At 37.0% G+C, this 25,992-nt stretch overlaps 1 protein-coding gene and 1 long non-coding RNA gene across 2 annotated transcripts; one reads left to right on the forward strand and one right to left on the reverse strand.

Moving 5' to 3' along the window:
- Positions 1 to 5,940, reverse strand: LOC311296519. The gene is made up of 5 exons (XR_014628610.1): positions 5,762 to 5,940; positions 4,183 to 4,649; positions 3,604 to 3,693; positions 2,367 to 2,478; positions 1 to 823 (listed from the first exon to the last, which is right to left on the reverse strand). It is a non-coding gene; the product is annotated as an uncharacterized lncRNA (long non-coding RNA).
- Positions 5,941 to 11,622: 5,682 nt separating this feature from the next.
- LOC311295930 (uncharacterized protein) lies at positions 11,623 to 16,521 on the forward strand. The gene is made up of 13 exons (XM_084417492.1): positions 11,623 to 12,089; positions 12,750 to 12,839; positions 12,934 to 13,048; positions 13,130 to 13,273; positions 13,415 to 13,474; positions 14,012 to 14,047; positions 14,161 to 14,187; positions 14,653 to 14,706; positions 14,823 to 14,876; positions 14,949 to 15,157; positions 15,604 to 15,763; positions 15,926 to 16,019; positions 16,451 to 16,521. The coding sequence occupies exons 2-13, from the start codon at positions 12,750 to 12,752 to the stop codon at positions 16,452 to 16,454; spliced, it is 1,047 nt and encodes a 348-aa protein (XP_084273618.1). The 5' UTR covers positions 11,623 to 12,089; the 3' UTR covers positions 16,455 to 16,521.
- Positions 16,522 to 25,992: the final 9,471 nt, after the last annotated feature.

Here is a 25,992-nt window from a genome sequence, read left to right on the forward strand (position 1 = left end):
CATAGCAGGCCCCTGCTCTGTTACCACTTTTATTTTCAAACAGAATTTACAAACATATGTTAAAAACCTCACAAAGGTGTATCCTCATGCATATAATCACAATGTCCTTAATATTTATTTGCAGTTACTTCTTGACAATTTGACAGTTTTGAATCCATCACATGAGTACTGTAACATAAGTGGAATCAATTGTAAGACTACATAAACTTATATTATATAAATGTATTTCTAGAATGAAATTATATCGAATACTTTTTTGCAACATTTCTCTAAGATTTTTTATTTTTTTCAGAAGATGCCCACAAGCATGATGATCAAGACTTGCAGTTGAAGGCAGTTATAGTGTTAATTGTAGTGAAGGCAGTTAAGAGTGTTCTCTTAACACAACAGTGATGCTATTAGGACAGATTTAGGTTGTAATGAAGTTTTAAAATAAAAAAAGATAGCACTTTACTATTAGACAGACAAGAAATACACAAAAATTAGGCTGTAGGCTACATGAAATTAAAGAACTATTAAAATGTGTGCTACTTAAATTACATTTAATTTCTGTTCTTGTCGTGGAATACAATTTTGGTAGAAGAATGGAAGAAATCAATGCCTTGTTCAGTTAAAAACAGATCTGGATACTCCATCTGTTTGGTTGTCAGTTTACAGAGAATCTGCCGTGTAACAGGTCTCCTTTGCAGGAACAGTTGAAAAAAAGATGAAAGCCACAGTCGGGTTGGTTGGCTTGCCATCTTTACTTGCAGTTTGTACATCCTCTCCTCATACACCACAGAAGAGTTGTTCAGCATCACTGAACTGAAGTTTAAAACCTTACCTACACAAAAGATCATAAAGGAATTGCATTAACCTATCAGTGTAAATTATAACAATAAAGACAAGCAAACACTGGGAACCATAACATCATGCTATATCATTCCAATTGACTCAAAGGGTTGGAGTGGTCACTTGTAAAGTCACCACTACTCCATCTTTCATATAAACATTCATATCTGATAAAAGGTATATATCTACTGTTTTATCCATAGGCCCATTAGTCGTTTGCTGGTATTAAACAAACAACTAAATCAAGTTAAATAAAATGAGACAATTCGGATGTTTATAGACATTTGTGAATGTGTTGTAGCCTATACAAAGTGAAAATTAAGTGCATTTCCAACTCTGAACTCAGTCCCCAATAGACTTTATGCCCAGCTGCACTACTTCCTGAAATTCAGCCTGCTCTTTTGTTTCCTGTCTGTCATTATTGGACAAACTGATTAATACAGGTGTGCCTGGCCTATGTAGTCACAGCAACACTAAACAGACACCTGATTTAATCAGTTTGTCTAATAATGACAGACAGGAAACAAAGGAGCAGGCTGAAGTTCAGGAAGTAGTGCAGCTGGGCTTAAAGCCCATTAAGCCTATTCGGTTATTAAATAAACAAATAGCAAAACGAGTTGTGCGGTGTCTCCACCACTTTTCAAAGCAAAGTTACGCCACTGCTGACAGATGACAGATCGTTGTAGAGCATCAGTTACAGCTTCTCGTGAGCCGATCATCTCTTCCTTCTAGTTCAATTATAGTGTCAAATAAACATGAATGAAGATAAGAACGAACGTTGTTATTTTTAACCGAGGAAAGATGTTAGTGCACTCCGTTTCTCAAGTTCAAATCCAGGCATGTTAAGCTACTAACTCTTCTGACAATGTTGTCGGGCAAAATGACGGATGGCGAAATATAATTGGTCCGATCACCTGTCAATCATGCTCCCTGCAAAGGGTGAATTCACCATTTTGAGGGAAATACAAACGAGTAGTAGTTCACTAATGAGTTCGCAAACTAATTTTGTGTAAAATAAATTTCAAGCTCTGGTGGTAGCTAGCTTTGTAGAGTAGATGGATGATTTCTCTGATATGCGCTGTTCTGGATAAGTGGGAGTGGCTTGTGGAGCTGTGCAATGTGATGCATTGTGGGATTTGCAGTCTTTCATCCAAAAATGCAACCTAAAGTTACTTTGTCTTTTCTCGGTCAAGAAGGCACCAAGTTCAAAAAATATTTTACATTTCAACTACATAATATATAACCCACTTTCAATAAAGATTAATGTTCCCACGGGTGAAGTGCTTCTTTAATGGTTTTAGTTAAAATGACAGAAACCATTTTGAAAGATCAAAACCTAACTGGTCAGGGTTAACTAGTAGCAAAGATGCTTGGTTAACAACCCATATTTCCATGAAAACATTCTGTAAACACCACCTGCTCAGTGATGTAGATCACACTTCTTTGTCAGATATAATTTGTATCTGTTGTGCATACACTTGTGAACAAGCTTTTGTTGGACTGTTATGCAGAGATGTCACTGATTATGTACATACCCCAGTCAACTGTGCCACCCATTCACCTTCTACTCATCTGTGTCTTTTTCTTGACAACTTCCCTTGGTCTTTCAAAAACTGTTAAAGGTTTCCACATTTAGCAGATCACCAGCTGCAAAAATAATAAGTACAGATGAAATTAATAAAACTAAGCTAAACAAAAGGTCTATACAATAGTATACAATAGTAAACAATAGTACAATAGTAATACTACAATAGTAAACATATCTACACATAAAGGCATAAAATACAATTATTAACACTGAACAGGGTAAGATGCTTAGTGTCACAAACCGCTCTTATTTCAGCAGTGGTTAGTTCTCTCCGCAGTTGTAAAAAGTATTAAAAATGGGGTAGGGGGGAAAAGGAATAAAGCATGCATTCTTCAAATATCATCATAATTGTGTGTAGCTGAAACAATAGCAAATGTTCTCTTTCCCTAATTTTCTCTTACCGTTTCTCATTTCTACTCACACAGAATAAAAATGATGTTATACCATGGTCTGGGTGAATACTCAATTCTGATTGGCTGCAGGGTGGCCATTAAAAAGTGATAATGGACAGTGATAATGGACACCTAGTAAAAGAGTTATATAACCATAGCAACAGGCAGTTAACACTGCCACTGTCCAGTCAAACTGTCAGGTGTAACCAGGGAGTTATTGTTTGTATAAACTTTACATTTTCAATTGTTTTTTTTGTTTTTTTTATTTTTGATTTTGTTTCGATTTTGTCCATGGTATAAGCAGGTTAATGCCTGACGAGGTGTCCATTGACAGGTTTTAATGGACTTCAGCGGAAGCAACCGTCCTCTGCTGAGCGTCTGTAAGTTCACGCCTCGCCGTCGTCCATTAAAACCTGACAATGGACACCTCGTCGGGCATTAACCCTCTCATGCTGGTAGACAAAGCTATAAATTTGCAAGTACATGTCAATAACAGTCATTAGAGTATTAGTAAACTGTCTGCTTAATATCTTCTAACACTTTTTTTTTTATGTGTCCACAACATACTACCTTTAATAAACTTTGCAAGTATATGTCAACTTATTCTACTAACCCTTAACCTACAGCATTTATTCTGAGAGTTAGAAGACATGTAGTTGCAAATTATTGAGAAGTAGTTGACATGTAGTTACAAAGTTAAATATAGTAAGTAGAAAGTCTAAAGTGGACCAGGTTACACTTTTCTAAAATAATTTATTATTAAGGGACACTGACAGGTGAAAGGTTACTGACCTTTGCTACTTCACTTTTTGTTCAGTAAATTTTCAGTTGGAATTTTGTGAAGCCATTGAAGAGAATTATGGTTTCCCAATGCACATCTCACTAGAAAAGAAGATGGGTAAAACATGTATGATGTTTACAGACTTATACATTCAAATAATATAAACCATTTTTTATGAACTAATCTTCAGGTAAAATGAAGGCAGATACTTTAATTGCACAACAGGGCAGTTTTTGGGTGCCTTTGCACTTCTAAACACTTTTAACATTATTGTTGATGTTATTAATGATGACTTTAAAGTGACATAATTCACTCAATGTCAGCAATAACTTTACCCAATTGACGGTTTATTTTAAATAAATGCACCACCAAAATGTACTGAACCAAACGCTTCATTCAACAAAAAACAATACATTTACACAATAAATATCAATAAACATATGGATGCACCTGGTACTTGTCTGACATGTGTGATCTTATGGATTATTTCAAGCACAAAGAAACATTGAACAAAGTAAAGCGTAAACTACTCATGATTGTTATCATTTTGTAAATTATTTCTGTAATGTGTTTCTTAGTACACTGTTTACCTCAGTCTCAACCATCAACTCTACGTTCAGCGCGGCTAGCTGGCTCATCTTCATCCATTGCCTTAAAGGGATACTCTACCAAAAAATGAAAATTCTCTAATTATAATTACCCTCATGTTGTATCAAACCTGTATGCATTTCTTTCTTCTGCTGAACAGAAAGGAAGATATTTAGAAGAATGTCAGTAACCAGACAGTTCACTTCCATGGTATAGCCTATATATTTTTTATTTTTACTATGGAAGTCAATGGTATCTAAAACGGTCTGATTACTGAACTTCTTCTAATAATCTTCCTTTGTGTTCAGCAGAAGAAATAAATTCATACAGGTTTGAAACAACATCAGGGTGAGTATATGATGACAATTTTCATTTTTTGGTAGAGTATCCCTTTAATGCCTGCTCGCGTGCGTATCGCCACATAGGGTTGCTCAATTTCAATTATATTAACAATGTGGGACTCTCAAACCTGCAAGGAAAAAGAAAAAAAATTATATGACTTATATTTTTGGTAACATTGCTTTGAATAAAGTATATTCAAACACAAACACCGCAGTTAGAAAACCCCAAATTTGTTTGACGTTTAATGCCAAGGTAAAGCGGTGTGTCATTATATTATGTGCATACACACATTATATATATATATATATATATATATAATATATAAATATAATATATATATAATACATATATATATATATATATATATAATACATATATATATATATATATATATATATATATATATATATATATATATATATATATATATATATATATATATATATCCCACAATATTTAAGTTATTAATCGCGTGCCAAGCCCGCGAAACCGGGCAGCGAAGCTGGGGTCTCCCACCGCGCGCACACAACCCGTCTACCCTTTGAGTGACGTCCCATCATCAACTGCGGTTTTCTGAGGTGAGTTACTTTTTACTTAACCAATTTCGTTAAATTACTTTTTAAAAGTATGGTCCGACAACAAAAGTAAATTACATTTAAAACTATGAAGACAAAAAGTAATGAAATGTAATTATAATAAGTAATTATAACCGCAAACGGTCTGAGGGAACATTTCGTTTTTCTCCATTAAAATAATAGCCTCTTTTTTTCACTCATTAAACTAATTACTATAAAAACTGGACTTTTTTCAGTAAATGTACCACATCTCACACAAACAACGTTACATTACATTGCGAAAAGAAACAACAAAACGAAGTAACAGTTAGCGCAGCAGCAAAGTTTAAATACCAATTCTGACAGCGATCCCCCCGGTCTCTCACGCACTAAACAAGACACAGGTGTTTGTCATTTGCACTTGACCCACACCGGTCTCCCGAGCCTATCTCCCGTCAAAAACTTCGCTAACGTTATAGTAGGCCCCCCTTGCCACAGAAAGGTAACGTTAAGTGTTATTTTAAACAGCAGCTAACTTAGCCTAACAACTCAAGGCTATCTAGACTAACGTTAATTACTTGCTTCTAGCTGTTTTCTAGCATGTCACTCAGCACAAGGGGGCTAACGTTAAATAATCTGGTCGCGATAGCGAGGGTTAGCGTAAACGTTATTTACATCCACTCACCACAGAAAAAATGAGCACTGCACAGACGAGTGTTTGCATTTGGTGTCCAGTCTGCCCTCTTGATGGCGTCTTTTCGTGCTGAAGTAACCTGTAAAATAATATTGTGGGGTCTCCTATTTTATTGTTGCACCCCACCACACAACATATTGCAGGCATAGCTAGCTAGTTCCTTTGCGACTGACTGACGTGGATGCGTGGACCATAGGCGTGGACCAGGTACTCATAGGGGCGGAAGACAAGTTTTAGAAGTGAGTGACGTCAGTGAGAAGACGTTGGTTGAATCTGTGACAACGTCATTGCCGATGGAGCCAATACGCTCCGTTTGAGAATTGTCATAATATTCCTTGAAACGAGAATAGTTATACAGTGCTTCACAATATCTTTAATTTGTATGGAAAATAGTGCGTGGTCACAGGTTTGACTGCGAGCTCTCTTTCTCAATTAAATTTTCAATTCAATTCAAAGGGGCTTTTGGCATGAACGTTTTTGAAACAGGTTATCAAATACAAATAAAATATATACGTAATAACGTTATATACAAACATAATAAAACAGTTATATGAACAATAATAAAATAATACATTCTAATAGAAACTTTACTATAAATAAATTATGAAACTTAACACAATTGTTATGTATAATGCATCTTAATGTGGATTATGTAGGCCTATTCATCAGAGTCTTTGAGAAACTTTGAGAATGTACAGGCTACAAAGCAAATAATTTATTCTCTTCTCTCTCTTTTTTTTCTCAGTGTCAATTGCCATTGATCGTTGTAAGTATTAGAAGTCAACCTACAACTCAAATTTGCCACATTCATCATATGCTAATTGATCAATATATAAATTAAAGCTACTTAATGTGGCATATTATAATCTTAATGAATACATTAAATGGTTCATTATTTAAATAAATTAATTAATAGAATGGAATCCTACATATCTGATTTGCCAGTTTCGTCATAACACATTAATGAATCAATAATCACTGATGGAACTGAAAACCTTTAAATTTGTACAGACATATTTTACTCATATTTGGTCTTTTCCCTCTTTTGTTTGTCAACAGCAGCTACATACACCCCAAAGGCTCTTCTAAGAGCCACACCACAAGAGCATCTTTGGCTTGGTGAGTATTTATTTTGACTGATTATCAGATACCTCTCAGTATTTGGGTTAAGATCAATCAAAAGCAACATCATTCAGCATGTTATTAATGTCTTAAAGAAGTCATTAAAGAGACTATTCTTAAAAAAAAAAGAATGAATAGAATGGAATTCTGCATCTCTGATTTGCCAGTTTTGTCATAATTTTAAATTAATTAATATTCACTGTTGGAACTGAAAACATTTGAATTTATACAGACATCTCACTCCTATTTCTCTTTTCTCCTTTGATATTCACAAAAGCATAATTTACAGCATGCATACAGCATTTGTAATGTTGAATACTTTAATTTTTATGAGTAATATATTATTATATATGTTTTTTTTTTCATGTAATAGTTTTTGCATCATCTTCCCCACCTCCACGTCTCCCCACCTCCTTCACATTTTTGTCTTGCCACATTCAGGGTAAGTAATATTCTTTATATTCATGTTAAGGTGGTCTCAGTAATGTTGGTTTAAATAAACATGCATTCATATATTTAAGAAAACTGTTATGTTTATAGACCATTTCAACAGCTATTTGTAGATGTAAGGAAGTGATGTGTTTGGCCCTCAGACGGTTAGTCCGCACGCACATTCAAAACTATGGCAGGAGGGCATTTTTAAGGCAATTGTGTGATTCATTTTCTTATTCACGCGAATAAAATGTTCAAATTAAAATAAGGAGCATGTTTTTCAGTGGTTGGATGTTCTCTCAGGCCCAAAACTTGCTCTCGGAAATCAAAGAATTTAGATTTCCGAAAAACGCCCCTGGATTGCAGCAGAGAAGGATGGATACTAAGCAACTAGCAATATACACGTGTTTTTTTTTTTTTTTACAGATAAAATAAGCCAAAAAAGAGATTTAACTCAGACTGAAGAGTCACAAATTATGAAATGCCCATGAGAAGGATGCATTAAATTGCAGTTAAGGCATAACTATTGGACGGTGAAATGCTCATTTGGTCAGCAGGGTCATACAAAAACAGGTGGAGAAGAAAAGACGCATTTAAACAAATTAAAGGGTTAGTTCACCCAAAAATCAAAATGATCTCAGTATTTACTCACCCTCGTGTTATTCTAACCCTGTAAGACTTCCATTTATCATTGCATCACAAAATATTATATTTATGATGGTCCTCCATAGACATACAAGTGGCTTAAACTTGCTCGATCAGTAAACGTATTAAGACATTGTTTAAAATAGTCCAAGTGACTCCAGTGGCTCAACCATCCTTTTATCAAGCGACAAGAATACTTTTTCTGCGACAAAAACAAACAAATATAACAAATTTATTCTAATATCCATTTACTCGTGCTGTGCTTCAAAGCTGTTTACGTAGTCTATCTGCGCAAGCTTCTGGGTTCTATGTCATACACATGACCTGCGTGGTGACGTAGAACCCAGAAGCTTGCGCAGATAGACTACGTAAACAGCTTTAAAGCACAGCACGAGTAAATGGATATTAGAATAAATTTGTTATATTTGTTTGTTTTTGGCGCAGAAAAAGTATTCTAGTCACTTGATAAATGTATGGTTGAGCCACTGGAGTCACTTGGACTATTTTAAACGATGTCTTAATACGTTTACTGATCGAGCAAGTTTAAGCCACTTGTATGTCTATGGAGGACTTATCCAGCACTCAGATTCCATCATAAATATAATATTTTGTGATGCGATGATAAATGGAAGTCTTACAGGGTTAGAACAACACAAGGGTGAGTAAAAACTGAGATCATTTTGATTTTTGGGTGAACTAACCCTTTAAGTGTGATGTGTAACTGTTGCCTTTTCACTAGACTTAAAAGGTTCATGCTTTTTTTTTTTTTTTTTTTTTTTTTTTAAACCTGAGATTTAAAAATGGCCCCACCGGAAATGCTTCAGGGCCTTCAGACATGAGCAGTAGTATTCCAACCAATTTATTGTTTATGTCCTTGAAATGGTTTATATTTATATGGGAAATTGACAATTCAACTATTAACAAATAACATTTTGATGTAAAAACCTGAAGACTGGCTGCTAATAGATATAATGAAATATTGCAAAATATGCCAGTACCACATTTTCAACAAGTCTAATAATTTGGATTTAGAATGGATTCAAAAACCAAGAGGCAACGCAACACACGGCAGTGGAAATATGCACGGAGATCACTGCATGAAAGGTGTAATGAAATTGGAGAAGAGTCATCAGTTCATCCAGTAACCCTTCAAGAAAGAATTAATGAAGAAAATTACACTGAGGAAGACATCTCAAGTGTTTCTGAAGATGTAGAAATTGGGGTCAGTTGGGAGAACTCCAGTTCAGGACCTGACAGTGTGGCCGATGTGTCCAGAGAGGAAAACTGCAATTCAGATATCGAGGATGAAAACAAAGTGACCCAAACTTCACTCTCAACATTTTTACAAGAATGGGCAACAAAACACCTCATCAAGCATAATGCCCTAGATGATCTCCTGAAAGGACTTAAAAAAAATGGACACCCAGAGCTTCCATCAACAGCAAGGACACTGCTGAAAACTCCAAGACTCATTACATCAGTGGCAAAATCAGGAATGGAGTGTGTCCATTTTAACTTAAGAGAGAGCCTTCTTGAACAGCTGCAGCGCTATCCAAGAGAGATTACAGAAGGAGTTAGCACATTGGAGCTATCATTTAATATAGATGGCCTGCCTATTTTTAAAAGCAGCAAAACAAATCTTTGGCCCATTCTCTGTGCCATTCACCTGCCACCCGTCTGTGTCTTCCCTGTCACACTGACACTTGGTCCCACCAAACCAACAAATTTGGATTTTACTGAAGAAGCCATAAAGGACATCCAGGAACTTTTGGACAATGGTTTGGATGGAAAAGAAATAAAAATCAGATGTGTTGTGTGTGACGCACCCGCAAGAGCCATGGTAAAAAAGATCAAACAATATTCTGGATACTATGGGTGTGATAAATGCACACAGAAGGGTACATGGGTGGATGGACGTGTGACCTACCAAGAAGTTGATAACCTCACTTTACGAAGCAACGACACATTCCGCGCTGAAATGACTAGACGTCAAGAAAATGAGGACACTCTTGTGTCCCCCTTTCTGAGCCTCCCACTAGACATGGTACAACAATTCCCGATTGATTACATGCATCAAGCTTGCCTGGGAGTAATGAAAAAACTAATAACAGTGTGGGTTAGAGGAGACAGGAAAGTGAGAATGTCTGCTGAGCAAATAAGCAATGTGACCCAAAGGCTGCTGTCACTTCGAAAGGTCATTCCTAGCTGTTTTGCCCGGAAACCTAGAAATTTGGAAGACGTTGACAGATGGAAGGCAACGGAACTGCGGCAGTTTGCTGTTTACACAGGAAAGATCGTGCTTAAAGGAATTCTGGCTGACCAGCTATATGATCACTTCATGGTCTTCAGTGTTGCCTTGGGTCTTCTGCTTTGCCCTACACTTGCAGTGGAACACAACAGCTACAGCAAAGAGCTGATGAAATACTTTGTCGGAAAAGCAGGAGAACTATATGGAGACCACTTCATTGTGTACAATGTACATTCAATGGTGCATTTACCAGAGGAGGCAATGGCTTATGGCAGTCTTGATGATTGCAGTGCGTTTCCTTTCGAAAATTATCTTGGAAAGCTGAAACGGCTAGTAAGATCAGGAAAGCAGCCACTTACTCAAGTGGTGAAACGGCTAGAAGAGATGTCAAAATCCCCATTGTCTGTGGAGGCCTCTGAGCCCAAATTCAAAAGGCCTAATAATGCCTTCATACTTGATCAAGGTAAATGCTGTGAGGCCATTGAAGAGAGCGAGTCGGATGATGGTTGCCAGATGTTGCTGTGCAGGCTTTTTGAGAAAACAGAATCACTTTTCAGAGATCCATGTGACTCAAGAATACTTGGATGCTTCAAAGTGCAATTAAGGCATGCTGTCATGAAGCTCATACCAAAACGGCAACTGACAAGAAAAGCTATAATGGTGGAAAAAAGAGAAGAGACTATCTTCTTAGCAATCCTGCATGTGCACAGATAATGCCCCAGTCAATCACTCACTCACTCGCTCTCTCACTCACTCACTCACTTATTCACACTCTCTATCACTGATTTACTCACTCACTCACTCACTCTTCTCACTCACTCGCACTCTCTCTCTTTCACTCACTCTCTCTCTCTCTCTCACACACACACACACACACACACACACACACACACACTCACTCACTCACTCACTCACTCGCACTCTCTCACTCACTCACTCTCTCTCTCTCACATACACTCACTCACTCACACTCTCACTTACTCACTCACCAACACTCTCACTCACCCACTCACTCACTCTCTCACTTACTCACTCACCAACACTCTCACTCACCCACTCTCACTCACTCACTCACTCACTCACTCACTCACTCACTCACTCACACTCTCACTCACTAACACTCTCACACACACACACACACACACACACACACACACTCACTCACTCCCACTCACTCTCTCACATACACTCACTCACTCACACTCTCACTTACTCACTCACCAACACTCTCACTCACCCACTCTCTCTCTCTCACTCACTCACTCACTCACTCACTCACTCACTCACTCACTCACTCACTCACTCACTCACTCACTCACTCACTCACTCACTCACCAACACTCTCACTCACCCACTCACTCACAAATAATAATAATAATAATTCATTACATTTATATAGCGCTTTTCTAGGCAGGCCTACTCAAAGCGCTTTTTACATGAAAGGGGGAATCTCCTCAACCACCACCAATGTGCAGCATCCACTTGGATGATGCGACGGCAGCCATATTGCGCCAGAACGCCCACCACACACCAGCTTACTGGTGGAGAGGAGACAGTGATGAAGCCAATCAGTATATGAGGATGATTAGGCGGCCATGATGGACAGAGGCCAAGGGGCAAATTTGGCCAGGATGCCGGGGTTACACCCCTACTCTTTTTCGAAGGACATCCTGGGATTTTTAATGACCACAGAGAGTCAGGACCTCGGTTTAACGTCTCATCCGAAGGACGGTGCTCATTGACAGTATAGTGTCCCCATCACTACACTGGGGTGTTAGGACCCAGACAGACCACAGGGTGAGCGCCCCCTGCTGGCCTCACTAACACCTCTTCCAGCAGCAACCTGGTTTTCTCAGAAGGTCTTCCATCCAGGTACTAACCAGGCTCAGCCCTGCTTAGCTTCAGTGGGTAACCAGTCTTGGGCTACAGGGTGATATGGCTGCTGGCACACTCTCACTCACTCACTCACTCACTCACTCACTCACTCACTCACTCACTCACTCACTCACTCACTCACTCACTCACACACACTCTCACTCACTCACTCACTCACTCACTCACTCACTCACTCACTCACTCACACACACTCTCACTCACTCACTTACTCACTCACTCACTCACACACACTCTTACTCACTCACTCACACTCTCACTCTCACTCACTCACTCACTCACTCACTCACACACACTCTCACTCACTCACTCACTCACTCACTCACTCACACACACTCTCACTCTCTCACTCACACACACACACACTCACTCGCACTCACGCTCTCACACACGCTCACACACACGCGCACACACGCGCGCACAAACACACACACTCACACACACACACACATACACACACACACATCCAATGCTTCAATGTTAAGATCTACTGTTAATTCACCATTTAAGGACATTCAGAGAAACAAAGGAGGTTAAACAGTGAAGGTTATTATAAGCAATAAGTTATTGGATAAATATAATACACTGTGTAAATTATCTTTATTAAACATTTCCTTTTGTGTATTTTTATCTCAACAGATGAACAAAAAAAGTTTTGCAGTTGTGGAATTTGGTGAGGATAATGCGGTTGAAGTTATTCCAACTTCATGGTTGGAGGAAACCGAAGAGGTATTGTTTTGTTTTCAATACGTTTTACATTAATTTACTGTACATTACTAAATCAGTTCAAGAATGGTAAATCTTTTTCTTTCTTTTTTTTCAGGGAATATTCTGTTACTGGACATTTACCAATACAAGAAAACTTGTTAAAAACTGCACTCTGCCAGACAAGGCAAAGTGGAGGCGATGTCCATTAAAAAAAGTCTGGTTAAGGACAGGTAATGTAGTTTTTACAATATTTAAATGAATATACTATTATACTATCTCTAATATTTTTCAATATTTATCATATTTTCCAGACTCTTACACTAAAGGTCTTCAGAAATGCCGGCGAGTAGCGGAGACCTCAAATGTGGAAACTGAAGACTGCTCCAAAGTTGAAAAAAAGAGGGCACACAAAAAGACACAAAGATTTGTCTCTGAAATGGATTCTTCCTCAGAGGGTAACTATTCAAATCACTAAAAAAATTTTTATATATCCACTGAAAACAAAACAACAACAACAAAAAAACAGGAAGCCAATGTAATAATAAATGAGTAATGACAATTTGTGAACTCTATTTTGAAGCATGTTTCCTTTTCAGATGATGGAAGAGTTTTACCAAAAAAGAAAAAAGATGTGTCAAAACCTCATCCACCAAAATGTAAGTTGTTAACACAGTGAGTGAGTTTCAAAAAGCATATAAAAATATATATTTCTGGTCAACTATGTTACTGGTCTACTATGTTACTGACTGTTTTTACATAGACACCTAGAGCTACTAAGCGTATGGGACGTTTATTTTTACGGGTATACGTTTTAGTCAACTTGTTAACAATTTGCTGTAATTATATTTGTGTAACAGTCTAGACACATTTTTGCTATATTAAGCAATATTTCAGAAAAGAGAGAAGACATGACATCTAGTCTTTCATCAATGGGCTTCTTGAGAACATATCACGTAATACAAATTATGTGTGACTATTAATTTTTTGGAGGGTATTGTCCTAATTTAACAGTAAACATCCACATTTTCCACATTTAGAGAAGTGATTGGTATACATTTCTATAAAGTATGCATTGAGAATGATGAGAATCAAAATGATCTCACAGACCTAAGATGTACCCTCAATTACAGTATGGCCCAGATGACTATTACCCAATGTCTCCATTTATCAGCCATTCAATTTTGTATTTACAGATTCATCAATCTCCAATATTCATCCTCTGGACAAGGGTTTGTATAATATACAAGTATGCTTTTATGAGCAAACACATCTTCCCAAATGAATGAATGAATGAATGAATCTCTCTCTCTCACTCTCTCTCTCTCTCTCATCAAAAAAGAAGATATTTCCAGTTATCTTTCTCAACAATGTAAGTATATATTTTTTTATTTTCATGTTTAATTATAACCTGTGACTCATTCATTAATGCTGAATCTATATGACCTGGTTTCACAGACAGGGCTTAGCCTAAGCCAGGATTAGGTTCATAGTTCATAGGTCACTTAAGAAAAAACAAGATGATCAGTCAGTGCACGTTTCTTTCAGTTGAAATAGCTTAGATTTAAAATTTAATCTAGGACTAGACATAAGCCTTGTCTTTGAAACTGGGGGTTAATGTGGCTTTTGATTTCCACTTTCCTGCAGAGTTTAGCTTCAACCTTGATTAAACTAAACTTCCTTCAATTATAAATAAATTTCAATAATTAAATTATTAAATTAATCAACATTGATTAGCTTAATCAGGTCTGCTAGATTAAGGTTGGAGCTAAACTTTGAAGAGTGGCCCTTGAAAACCCGTTTTGAAAATGCATATTCTTTTTATGTGTTTATACAGCAGAGGAATCGCTGCAGGAGTCCCACCTGCAAAGCATGTCACGGCCCCTTGAAGGTATGTTTCTAAATTTCTATTCTAAAATTCAGAATATTATATATTGAAATTCAGAATATTATATTTATTGTGACTATTAATAATTATAGATGGCAAAATTTTGTTTTATGCCACAGTTGCTTCAAAGCTTCTTGTAGAAGAGCCCCAGTGTTCTGACTCTGGGACAAAGAGTAAGTCCAATTTTGTTTTTTAACACTACAGTAATACTGCACATTTTTTAACACTGCAATATTGCTTCACAGGCTATCGCACAAAAGTCTTACAAAGACTTCAAGAAATTGTTGAAAACCAGCAGGACATCCTGGCCATGCAGAGGCAGCTACTGGCTGCAGTAGCCGTAACAGTGACGGAGGAGGATGGGGAATTCCTGGAAAAGGGGCCATGCCAAACTGTTGAGGAGCTGCAGACTCTTGACCAGGAATTAGAAAGCAAGGAAAAAAGGGCCAAGATGGTAATACTTATGCAAGACACTCAAATCTATTACCAGATTTTTTTCCAAATGAGAATAGCTCTATTTACAACCTGGTACAAATAGTAGTGACCTTGATGCAACAAATGGATGTCAAAACAAATTATAACAAAATATAATGTGATTCAACTCAAAGCAGGTGGCACGCAAACCTTAATGCAGGATACTTTTATTACTATAAAGTTGTTTTTTTCTTGGCCATAACAAACTCAGAACTCATGCTATACTGTTCTACCCACAGAAAAATTATCTGTGTCCTGCACATTCTTGGTTTTCCAGCTGCTTCTGCATATCTGATTTTTGGCTAACTGAGTCATTATGATTACTGGCTAACTGAGTAAATGAAAAAATGAATGAAATTTCTTTCTCTTTTCTTTCTTTCTTTCTTTCTTTCTTTCTTTCTTTCTTTCTTTCTTTCTTTCTTTCAGACAAATTATCTTCGGTCCCTTGGAGGAGTGAACGCGGGTGCAACCTTGCGCAAAATAATGCGCAGGGTTGCAACCAATGAAGTGTTGGGTGCCTACAGCCTGAAAGGCAAAAAAGGCAAACTGCCCTTCCTGAAGCTCAACATTTGCAGTGTAATCATAGGCAAGTTATCAGTGGTTTTCTCTAATTATAGCCAATTATTTTTTTGTTTCAATTCAAAAAAAATTGCGCTTTGGAAAATTGTTCTTGTCCCAATGTACATTTTCGAATAATACCATATCTCAAATGGCTACAATGTTTACACACTTTTATTCCTACATCTAGGGGCAATGCAGAAGGTCTACAAGACTAAGGCCACTGACATCGAAGACCTGATATCTATGGTCCTGAAATTTGCCCCACACAGGCATTTAAAATGGTATGTAATTGTGTTAGTTTTGTTTTAGTTTTCAATGATTCAATGTACCTCATACAAAATAAAGTTTTGATATTAGTTTTAATAAAATCTAAACTTTTAACTTTAGAAAGTATAATTACTAGATGAGTGTAAAAAGTAGTGTATAATCCTCATAGTATATTAAGTAGTAGTAGTTATATTCCTATGTATATATCCTAGTTTATTATCTTCAATGGACGTCACTTATGCAGTAATCTGCAATTAAATTAATGCAGGGCAAATTAATTAATATCTTAAGGCTTGCATGGTGACTTCAGTAGTTTCATAGAAGTATCATTTTTATTATTTTTTTTTAAAGTTAAAACTAGGGCAAGTTAAAAGCATTATATAATGTTTTCTATTATAATATAATTGCTCTAACTTGTCCCCCCCCCCTTGTTTTTGTTTTGCAGCTGATGGGGAAGTGAAGATGGAGAAGTTTCAAGTTTTTTGTTCACCGCACATTTTCAGTTTTAGGTTTTACACCTTTCCATACCTATAAATTGTTTGTTGTTTAAAATAAAATGTTAATTTCCCATTTCAGAGATTGAGATAATTTCTTTAAATGCGAGTCATTTTATATGTATATTCATGGTTCATAAGATTCTTATGTACAAAAAGAAAAATATAATTTTTTGTACTATAGTAAACTATGTATAAGTAGTGGCTTGTTGACTAATTATTAATGTACCAACAAATGTTCTGGGAACCTTCAGAGAACCTTATTCTTATGTTTTGTGAACAATAAACTATGCAGAGTATGGCTTAATTGTTTACTGATTATTAATGTACAGACATCATAATGTATAGGTTAGGAGAACGTTCTGGGAACCTTCAGAGAACTTTATTCTTGTGAACATAAACTATGTAGAAGTATTGGTTTGTTGACTGATTATTTATGTATAGACATCAGTAGAGGTTAAGGAAACGTTCTGAGAACCTACCCGGAACGTTCTGGGAACCTTGTTGTAAAATTCCTGAAATGTGCTTAGGTTAGGGGAACGTTCTGGGAACCTACCGGGAACGTTCTGGGAACCTACTGGGAACCTACCGGGAACGTTCTGGGAACCTTCTCGTAAAATTCCTGAAATGTGCTTAGGTTAAGGGAACGTTCTGGGAACGTTTTGGGAACCTACTCGGAACGTTCTGGGAACGTTTTGGGAACCTACTCGGAACGTTCTGGGAACGTTCCCCTAACCTAAAGGGAACGTTCTATTTACGTAAAGAAAACTTTCCTGGCTAACCAATAGGGAACGTTATTGGGAACGTTCCCAGAACGTTCTGGGAACCAAAAACTAACGTTCCCAGAACGTTCCCAGAACGTAAAATTGTTTGCTGGGCCCGGCCGCGCGCGCTCACTCTCACGTCTTCAAACAACACGAGCGCTGTCTTGCTCTCTCTCCCTCGCGCATATTAATCAAAATCATTTGACACGATAGAAAAAGGGCGGAAGACCGAAGTTTCACGTGGAGCATTCGGAGATTTTTTTTCTCCTAAATTACCGTGGAGTGTGAATTGTGCAAAAAAATAAACTACCGGGATAATCACACAACGCTTGCCGTATGCTACACTTCCACTAATGACACTCCGATTCGCAAACTAATGACTCATTTAAACCGATTCACTTTAATGAATGGTTAAAACAACTGATCTGTCCAACACACTCACGAGACGTCTGAATCGGTGTATAACAAATCGGTACCACTTTACAATAATGTTCCACTTATTAAATTCTAGTTAACACAGTTGTAGCCTACTATTAAAAAAAACTGCACTTTGTTAATTTGTTAACCATTGTTAATGTTAATTTCAACATTTGGGCTACTAATAGCCTATACATTATTGATTTTTTTATATTTTTTTTAACATAGTTAATGCACTGTGAAGTAACATTAATGAACAATGAACAGCTGTATTTTTATTAACTAAGATTAACAAAGATTAATACAGCATATTAATAGCAATAGAGTGCCAAGTGCCCAGCAAAAAAATGCAGGGACAGGTGTGTGGCAAACAAATCAGGTTCATCAGGTTCGATTATTAAGGCTTTTAATCAGCAGGATACTTCAAATATAACCATACTGTCTATGAACATAACACCGCATACACCATCGCCAAAGAAGAGCTTGCCTTCACTAAATTTATGTCAAATGACAAATCATGTGCCAATATCATCGGGGTGAGATGATATAGAGCCAGAAGACCAAATTTCAAATCTTGGCCACAGGATGAAATAAAATCTGTTAATATATAATTTGTAGTTGTGGTGCTCCTTAATTTTTGGTGGGTGCTCCTAAATTTTTGCTGGTGCTCCTAACTTTTTGAAGTTGGGAGCACCAGTGCTACCAAGTAAAAAAGTTAATTTCGAGCCCTGAAATACCCTTTATTTTAAACGTTAAAAGGATGACAGGACAAATATTTAACTTTCCTGGGACACAGCAACCTTTTCACGAATATGACTTGACCTCAAAAACAGACGCAGGTAATCACACGCGCTCAGTCGATCTCTCTCATTCACTGTCTGTTTAGGCTTAAGTGCAACTCCACGAAGCCTCTGTACAAATCACCATAATAAAACCATGATCACCACGTCTTATTATCATTAACTTATTTAACATTCAATACACATGAACAAAACAAGAAGGGTATTGCCTTATGAAAAAAGAAAACACGCGAATATCGCGGTTGCTGCGGTTACTTGAATTCCTCTGCGGTTGGCTTGTCAGAAGCGCGGTACTGCGATATTGCGGTTATCGCGGCAGCCCTAATTGTTACTACTTACTACTGTAAAGCCAATATCATTTTTTATGGGATCTCATTCAAAGCTTTCAGAATCTTTAGTTTTTAAATATGTTTTCTGTGTTTTTATATAATGAACAGTTTAATTTTAATGACAGTATATTATTAAACAAAAATGCATTTTTATTTATTAAAATAAACAGAACTAAAGTGATGGTTTTGAACAAGTACTAACTTAGATATTATGCAAAACACTACTTTACTGCTAAAGTATTTGTATCAATACTGGGGACCTTTTGCCCCATCCTGATGAGACTTTTAAATGTTATTATAACTGTATGAGGCGGCAATACGTTTTTTTTAATTTTTTTAACCCATAATTTGGATAGTCGGGGGTAAAAGGCTTAAAGGTTATTGCCGCCTCATACATGTAGAAGATGTTTTACCAAAACAAACCACTTCAATTATTTATTTTCCCACAAAATGTATTGATCCATCAATATTCATTAAAAACATGTATTTTTTTCTGCAATCATATTCTATGCATAAAGAGCAAATGGCTCTGAATAGAGAGTGAGATTCCAGAGGCAGCCAGAAAAACATACTCCAGTTAATATTAGATCAATACTATTATTAAAACTACACCTGCAGACCTGAGTTCACCTTCACTGCACCACAGTTTGACAGTGTTTAGACCCTCAACATAACAATAATCTCAGACAGCAGTTTGATCAATATCATCAGCTCTGTCGGCCTAGAGAAGTTTTAGATGCTGCTCTGATCAGACTCTTCACTGACAGCAATATCATTCCTCTGAACCTCAAATAATATTGGCATTAATCAAAATAATTACGCTGTTTTGTGCATATATGATACATACATCTTCTGTTAAGATGCTTTTAAACAGTTTATATTCTAAAGTGCTCAACAAATAAACTATGGCAACTATTTCGATGGTTCACTTTAGACATTCTACTAACCAGAAGTTACTTTGCAACTACATGTGAACTACAAGTCATTAGAGTATGAGTAGACTGTTTAATATCTGCTAACACTTTATTTTGATGATCCTCAACAGACATTTTACTCACTATAAGCAACTTTACAATTACATGTCAAATTATTCTACTAACCTGAACCCTAACACATTACCCTAACCTAACAGTCTACTTACAGTCTACTAATACTCTAATGAGAGTTAGTTGACATGTAGTTGTGATTTACTTACAGTTAGTAGAACGTCTAAATGCACTTTTCCACTGCGTGGTTCGGCTCGGCACGACTGGGCTCAGCTCGGCTCTCTTCATTTTTGGCTCGGTTTGCTTTTCCACTGCAGTTTAGCACCGCTTCTAAGTGATCATAGGCGGCGATCTCATGGTCAAGCACCCACAGAAAAATACGAGATATATTGTATTGATTTTAACCAATAAAAAAATCTATTGCAGTTTTCAGACATGATTATCTTCACCTTTTTATAGTTTATTTGAGGCCGTTTCTATGGCGTTATTTTAATGACAAATGCCGAGATTGCATCCAAGTAATGCGCGAGCACAAATCTCTCAACTCGCAGGCGGATCTCCTTCACTCTCGCACAGAACTGGACGCTCGTTCTCAAATATACAGTCTCAGGCTCTTGTCTGCTCTCGCTCAGATATTACGTGTGCATGCTCAAACACAAAATCTCTACTTGCTCTTTCTCTAGAATGTTCTTCTCTCCTGGATTTAATGTTGCCAAAAGCTTTCAACCACCAGACTTTCACGATTGACTGACGAAATAACACGTGTACCTTTCAATTGTAAAGAAATTACGGATTCACCTTTATTTCATGAGATAGCATTTTCAAGCTGATTTTAGTCAGCCAGTTCTCAAGGAATTTTATGATTTAATGGTTATTTTTGAGTTAAGTGCTTATTGTAAATCGGTATTTATTGAATTATTTTATTTAGTGAACTGTTACGGATCATCAGATATCAGCGAGAGCGTGACTCTCAGAGCGACAACACTCATGGAGAGAATGTGCTTTTGTTTGGTTGGTAACATAGGCGTAACTTGCGGGTGGGACATGTCCTCACCACTTTTTGTGTATGGAGTGTGGGCACCGGCAGAAACATAAATCGGTGCCTATGGGTGGGATTATAGACTGATCATTATAGTTGTGCCGCCACCTCGTCTACTGGCCACGAAACAGATATTTCTTTTTTCAGGTTGCTTGCGACGGTCGTTTAAAGCAAGTCGTTTAAAAAACTTGTGCGTACAAATGATCCTGCGGTGGCTGTTGCTGACTATTTAAATCCGGCGGGTTTGGTGTCTCGTGTCGCAAATCCAATGACGCTGCAGTGAAGATCCTCTCTGACCAAATTAGTGATCTGCAGTGTGTACACGACACATTTTAGTCTCGGTGCGGCTCGCTTGGAACCTCAACTGAGCTGGTACTAAAAAAGTACCAGGTACTAGGAAGAAACCCCCAAAAAGTGGGCCGTACTGAGGCGTATCATGCAGTGGAAAAGCGCCATAAAGTGGACCGTCGAAATAAAGTGTAACTATAAACTTGACATGACTTACGCATGTTGCTTACAGTAAAGGAAAATTCTGGGTTCATTACCACAAAAATGCATTTATACTCTTCACTCTTTTCTTAAAAAACAGAACAAAACAAAAAACACTTCACTTGTAAAGTGCCTCACCGTAACCTCGATTTTGCTTTTTGCAGAGAAAAAGAGTGACGGATCAAGAGTAATATTTGCTTTATGCTGAAATATAATTGAATATGTTTGGATTTGGTAGACGGTAATTTGTCTGAGAAGTTTGAGAACCTCTGATGTTGGTTTTTAGGAGTGACAACTTATTATTGGAGCATTTTGCAAATATTTTCCAGTTGCCGTTTCTCCTTTAGTCGAACTGACCTTCCTAGTCCAAAGCTTTAATGTCAGAGGTCATACAGATGATTTCCAGCAGGCATCTGAAAGTTTAACTGGTTACGGCCCTCACAAGCACACTCAAGAGAGTTTTTCATGTTTTCTTATAGAAATGAAAATAATATAACTGGGTAAAGTTTACTTATTAAACGTTGAGCTGAATAAAATCATTAATACTGTTCAATAGTTTCTGAGATTAGTGGGTTTGTTGTTCAATAACAGAGCAGTTTACCAGTTATGAAGAGCTCAATTCAGCAACAGTATAAGCAGCTCAACAAAAGATATTGTTGTTTTTCAGCTCAAGTCAGTTCAATGTTGACTCAATTCAGTTCAATAACTGTGTCAATGTTCCAGAGATCATCAAATTCAGTTCACCTATAAAGCAGATTGTCGCAGACAATATTGTCATTTTTCAATTTAGTTCAAGCTTTTGTCACTGCAATTAAATCAATAATTCTATCATTTAGGGCTGTGCGATTAATCACAATTGATTTTTCGACTTCCAACAATTATGAAAACGTGAAACAACTAATCAACGTGAAACGATTATTGTGCCGCTGCCGCATTTGTCCAGCGCACCTTCCTTTCCTTCACAGCGGTGCGCTTTCATTACCCAAGTCAAACTTAGCATCCAAATCAGCCAAAAAAGTGAGTGTTGTATAATATTGTCAACTTTTGCTAAACTGCGGGAAGTGCTTGATATTAAACAGTGTTATTAAAAGTGCATTAAGCCGCGAAAGTAACGCTGTTCCCTAGGCGTCCCTCCTGTGTGCGCGCTCTGAGACGGGGCTAAACATGCATTAGAAAAGTACACTGTGGCCTTCAGATACTCGCCTAAACGGTCAAATAGCCTACACACAAGTATCTCAAAACGGCATTTATGCAAGTATCCTCGTAAAGAGTCGGTTATGTCTTAAGGGCTGTTTACATGACACCATTTTCAACTAAAATCTTAAAACTTTTTATGTTTTGGCTGTTCATTTACATGAACCTCTAAAAATTAGGGTTGGGTACCGAAAACCGGCACCGATATGGAACTGGTACCTAAGTAACCGGTATGTAACCGGACAGAATCAAAAAGCAGATTTTGGTGCCTCATTTCGGTGCCACTTAAATGCCTCAGCTGTCTGTTGAAATATTTGCCCCCTGGTTCTCCAAAACGGACACAAGCATCATCACTGCATGTGATCACTAGTTAACCCTTTTGACCCATACGATCATTCACAACGGTGTGATTAGAACGTTTAGATCGCGTGATCATCAACTTCTAAATTCAAATCTGCGTTTGCGCGTTGGCTGGCGCTGAGCCAGAGACAGACGCTCTCACCGCTGTTATATAGCCTATCACAACTATTCTGGGTTTTCAACCACATAAGGTTTATTTTTGGTTTCAGACATTCAAATACACATAATTATAGCAAAACAACATTTAGGCTGTAGTTTGTAAAATACACACTGATGCTATGGAAGCGGCAATAACAATCATTTAAATTATAAATTGATGACGTGTTTAGATACACTTTGTGTTGGTAACTATAAAATTTACTCTATTCTTCTCACACTTCACCAGCCACTTTAAAGTATTTCTGGAGAAGTGGATGAATTGACGCGTTGACAGATAAAATTCTCTGAATTGCAGTGCTTAGCCTACTAACATTGTGCGTTATAGATCAACAAACATGAATGATCATTATAAAGGTTTCTTAAATGACAAACCACATTCGCTTATGTATTTAAGAATAAAAATATCAGCCAAAGACTGATTGACATGTAACACAACCAATCATAGTTTGTTTTGTTCCACGTCATGTTTAGTGTGAAAATGTGAAGTCGACGTCCCTACAATAACAGACCGGCGTACATCTAATAAATGAATCATTCAAGAACATTGTGCAAGTTTACTGCAACAATAGAGCCGCGAACTTCACATACTTTTCAAATCCAGCATTCAGTTGATCCTGATAAGAGCTCTGTCACAGTTGTAAATGGCGGCGTTCTTCTTCGAGGATGGTTTCGCATCACAGCATTTAAGGTGATGCGTTGCGTTCTAAAATAACGCTCACCTCATGCAGGACATGCAATACGTACGGAGAGGAGTCGTATTTGGCCAGAGAAGGCAAAAAATGTGAGAATAATTGCTGAAATTTAAAGCTGGTTTGTAGCATATCAAGAATACAGACTACTTTGCTGTTATTAGCACTGTAGTGTTATTCAGTGTTAAATTATTGTATTTGGGTTAGGTGGCTTAGGTTTTATTGTGAATTTATGATGTAAATTTGTTGTTTTGTATTTAGACTACTTATATTTATATACTTTAAAAATTTTATATATTCAATTTTAAGATTTTTTTTTTCAATAAAAAAGCAGTTTTTTAATGTCATTCAGCATCGTTTTGAGGCTTTCTTTTTTTTTTAAGTATCGGTTTAGGCACCGTTTAGGCACCAGTACCGTTTTAAAAGTATCGATTTGGCACCGGTATCGAAAAAAAACCAAATGATACCCAACCCTACTGAAAATGATGAATGAATGAATGAGGCATTTATATAGCGCTTTCATATACTACTGTACACCCAAAGCACTTTACAGTCATATCAGGGGATCTCTCCTCAACCACGTTTGATGACTTCAAGCACATGTGTAGGCTATTACATTATTTATACTGTTTCATCGCCATCTAATGGTCTGGCAGCAGAATACAGCATTTTTAGTCGTTCTCGCGGATCCGTGTGAATGGCGATCTTCTTCACAATGATGTCGTCTGTACGCGGAAAACTCAAAGGAAAAACTTCTGTTTTAAGCATATCGTTTTCATGTACACGTACCCTTAAGTGAATGTAAACACTGAGAAAGAGCGCGTGTGTAACAGTATATTGGATCCGTGGTGCTCTTAAAGTGACAGCAGCCTAATAAATCTGCTAGACCATTATTGTAAATCAAACAACAAAAGACAAAGATAAAATCACTCACTGCTCTTGAATATTATTTATTATATTATTGAGAATTAGTCAATATTTAATGTATACAGGAGTGTTATTTTACATTTGATTACTTTATTCAATTTCTGTTGTAGGCTATTACTTATCTGAATACCACAGTTAGCACATCTTCCTGTAAAACCTAAAGCATTTTTGTTCTGTTGTATTTTTTGTCGGTTTTGTTTATAATTTAGTTCCTTTGTTCTTATTGTATTGCTGACTGATTACTATTTTTCTGTAACTGTTTTGAGGACTTTTTAGTTACATCAGTGGTTCTCAAACTTTTTCAGCCCGAGACCCTCTTTGTGTAGGTGCATCGCTTCAGGCCCAAAGACCATTCATGACACAAAACATACAAACTTCAATCAAACTTACAATTTTAATGAAAGCAAATTAAATTATATAATCCTGGAACAGGAGATGTGTGTATACATATATGTGTATGTGTATGTATATATATATATATATATATATATATATATATATATATGTGTGTGTATGTGTATATATAGCGGGGGAAATAAGTATTGAACACGTCATCATTTTTCTCAGTAAATATATTTCCAAAGGTGCTATTGACATGAAATGTTCACCAGATGTTGGTAACAACCCAAGTAAGCCATACATACAAAGAAACAAACAAAAATAAGTTAAGAAATTAAGTTATGTGTAATAATGTGAAATGACACAGGGAAAAAGTATTGAACACATGAAGAAAGGGAGGCGCAAAAAGGGCATTGAAAGCCAAGACAACTGCTGAAAACTTAAAGGCACAATATGTAACTTTTTTGCTTTAAAAATAGCAAAAATCACTATATCTATGTTATATATATTTTTTAGTTGTGTACTTACATTATCCTGACTGTTTCCAACAACTTTCAAACCAGGAGAAATTTGTAATTTAATTCGAGAAACGTCCCGTTTCTTTATTTCCGTTTTGTCGCCGCCAATGCCGTCATATCCGCGTTGTCCCTGGTTTCCGCTCGTGCTGCCATGGCAACCAGATCTATGAACCAGAGCTGTCTGATAGTAACCAAAGCGACGACGCGGACAACTTTGTAGTTCGCAATGTCTATTTGCACGCTGTTGTTGTTTCGTTCAAACATTATGGACCATGGCAAGCAGACTTTGGATTAAAAAAAAAGGAGAACTAAACCGAGAATCAATATCAGCGCGGTGTTTTCGAGATGCCGAGAGCTCCCATAGACAGTATATAAACGAGAGCTCCACGTCCGAGACTTCGACAACTCCTACATGTACTTTAGTAAACAGGTGAGCACATTTACATAAAACTAATCAATGTTTTATAATTCAACAATGATAAA

The sequence above is a fragment of the Rutilus rutilus genome, assembly GCF_951802725.1.
Source record: "Rutilus rutilus genome assembly, chromosome: 1".
Classification (NCBI taxonomy): domain Eukaryota; kingdom Metazoa; phylum Chordata; class Actinopteri; order Cypriniformes; family Leuciscidae; genus Rutilus; species Rutilus rutilus.

Bases quoted from the DNA above. Each gene is read 5' to 3' on its own strand.
- LOC311295930 (XM_084417492.1), top strand. From the start codon at position 12,750: ATGAACAAAAAAAGTTTTGCAGTTGTGGAATTTGGTGAGGATAATGCG. The intron at 14,707-14,822 runs GTATGTTTCTAA...TTTATGCCACAG, and splicing joins CATGTCACGGCCCCTTGAAG to TTGCTTCAAAGCTTCTTGTA. The intron at 15,158-15,603 runs GTAATACTTATG...TCTTTCTTTCAG, and splicing joins AGGAAAAAAGGGCCAAGATG to ACAAATTATCTTCGGTCCCT.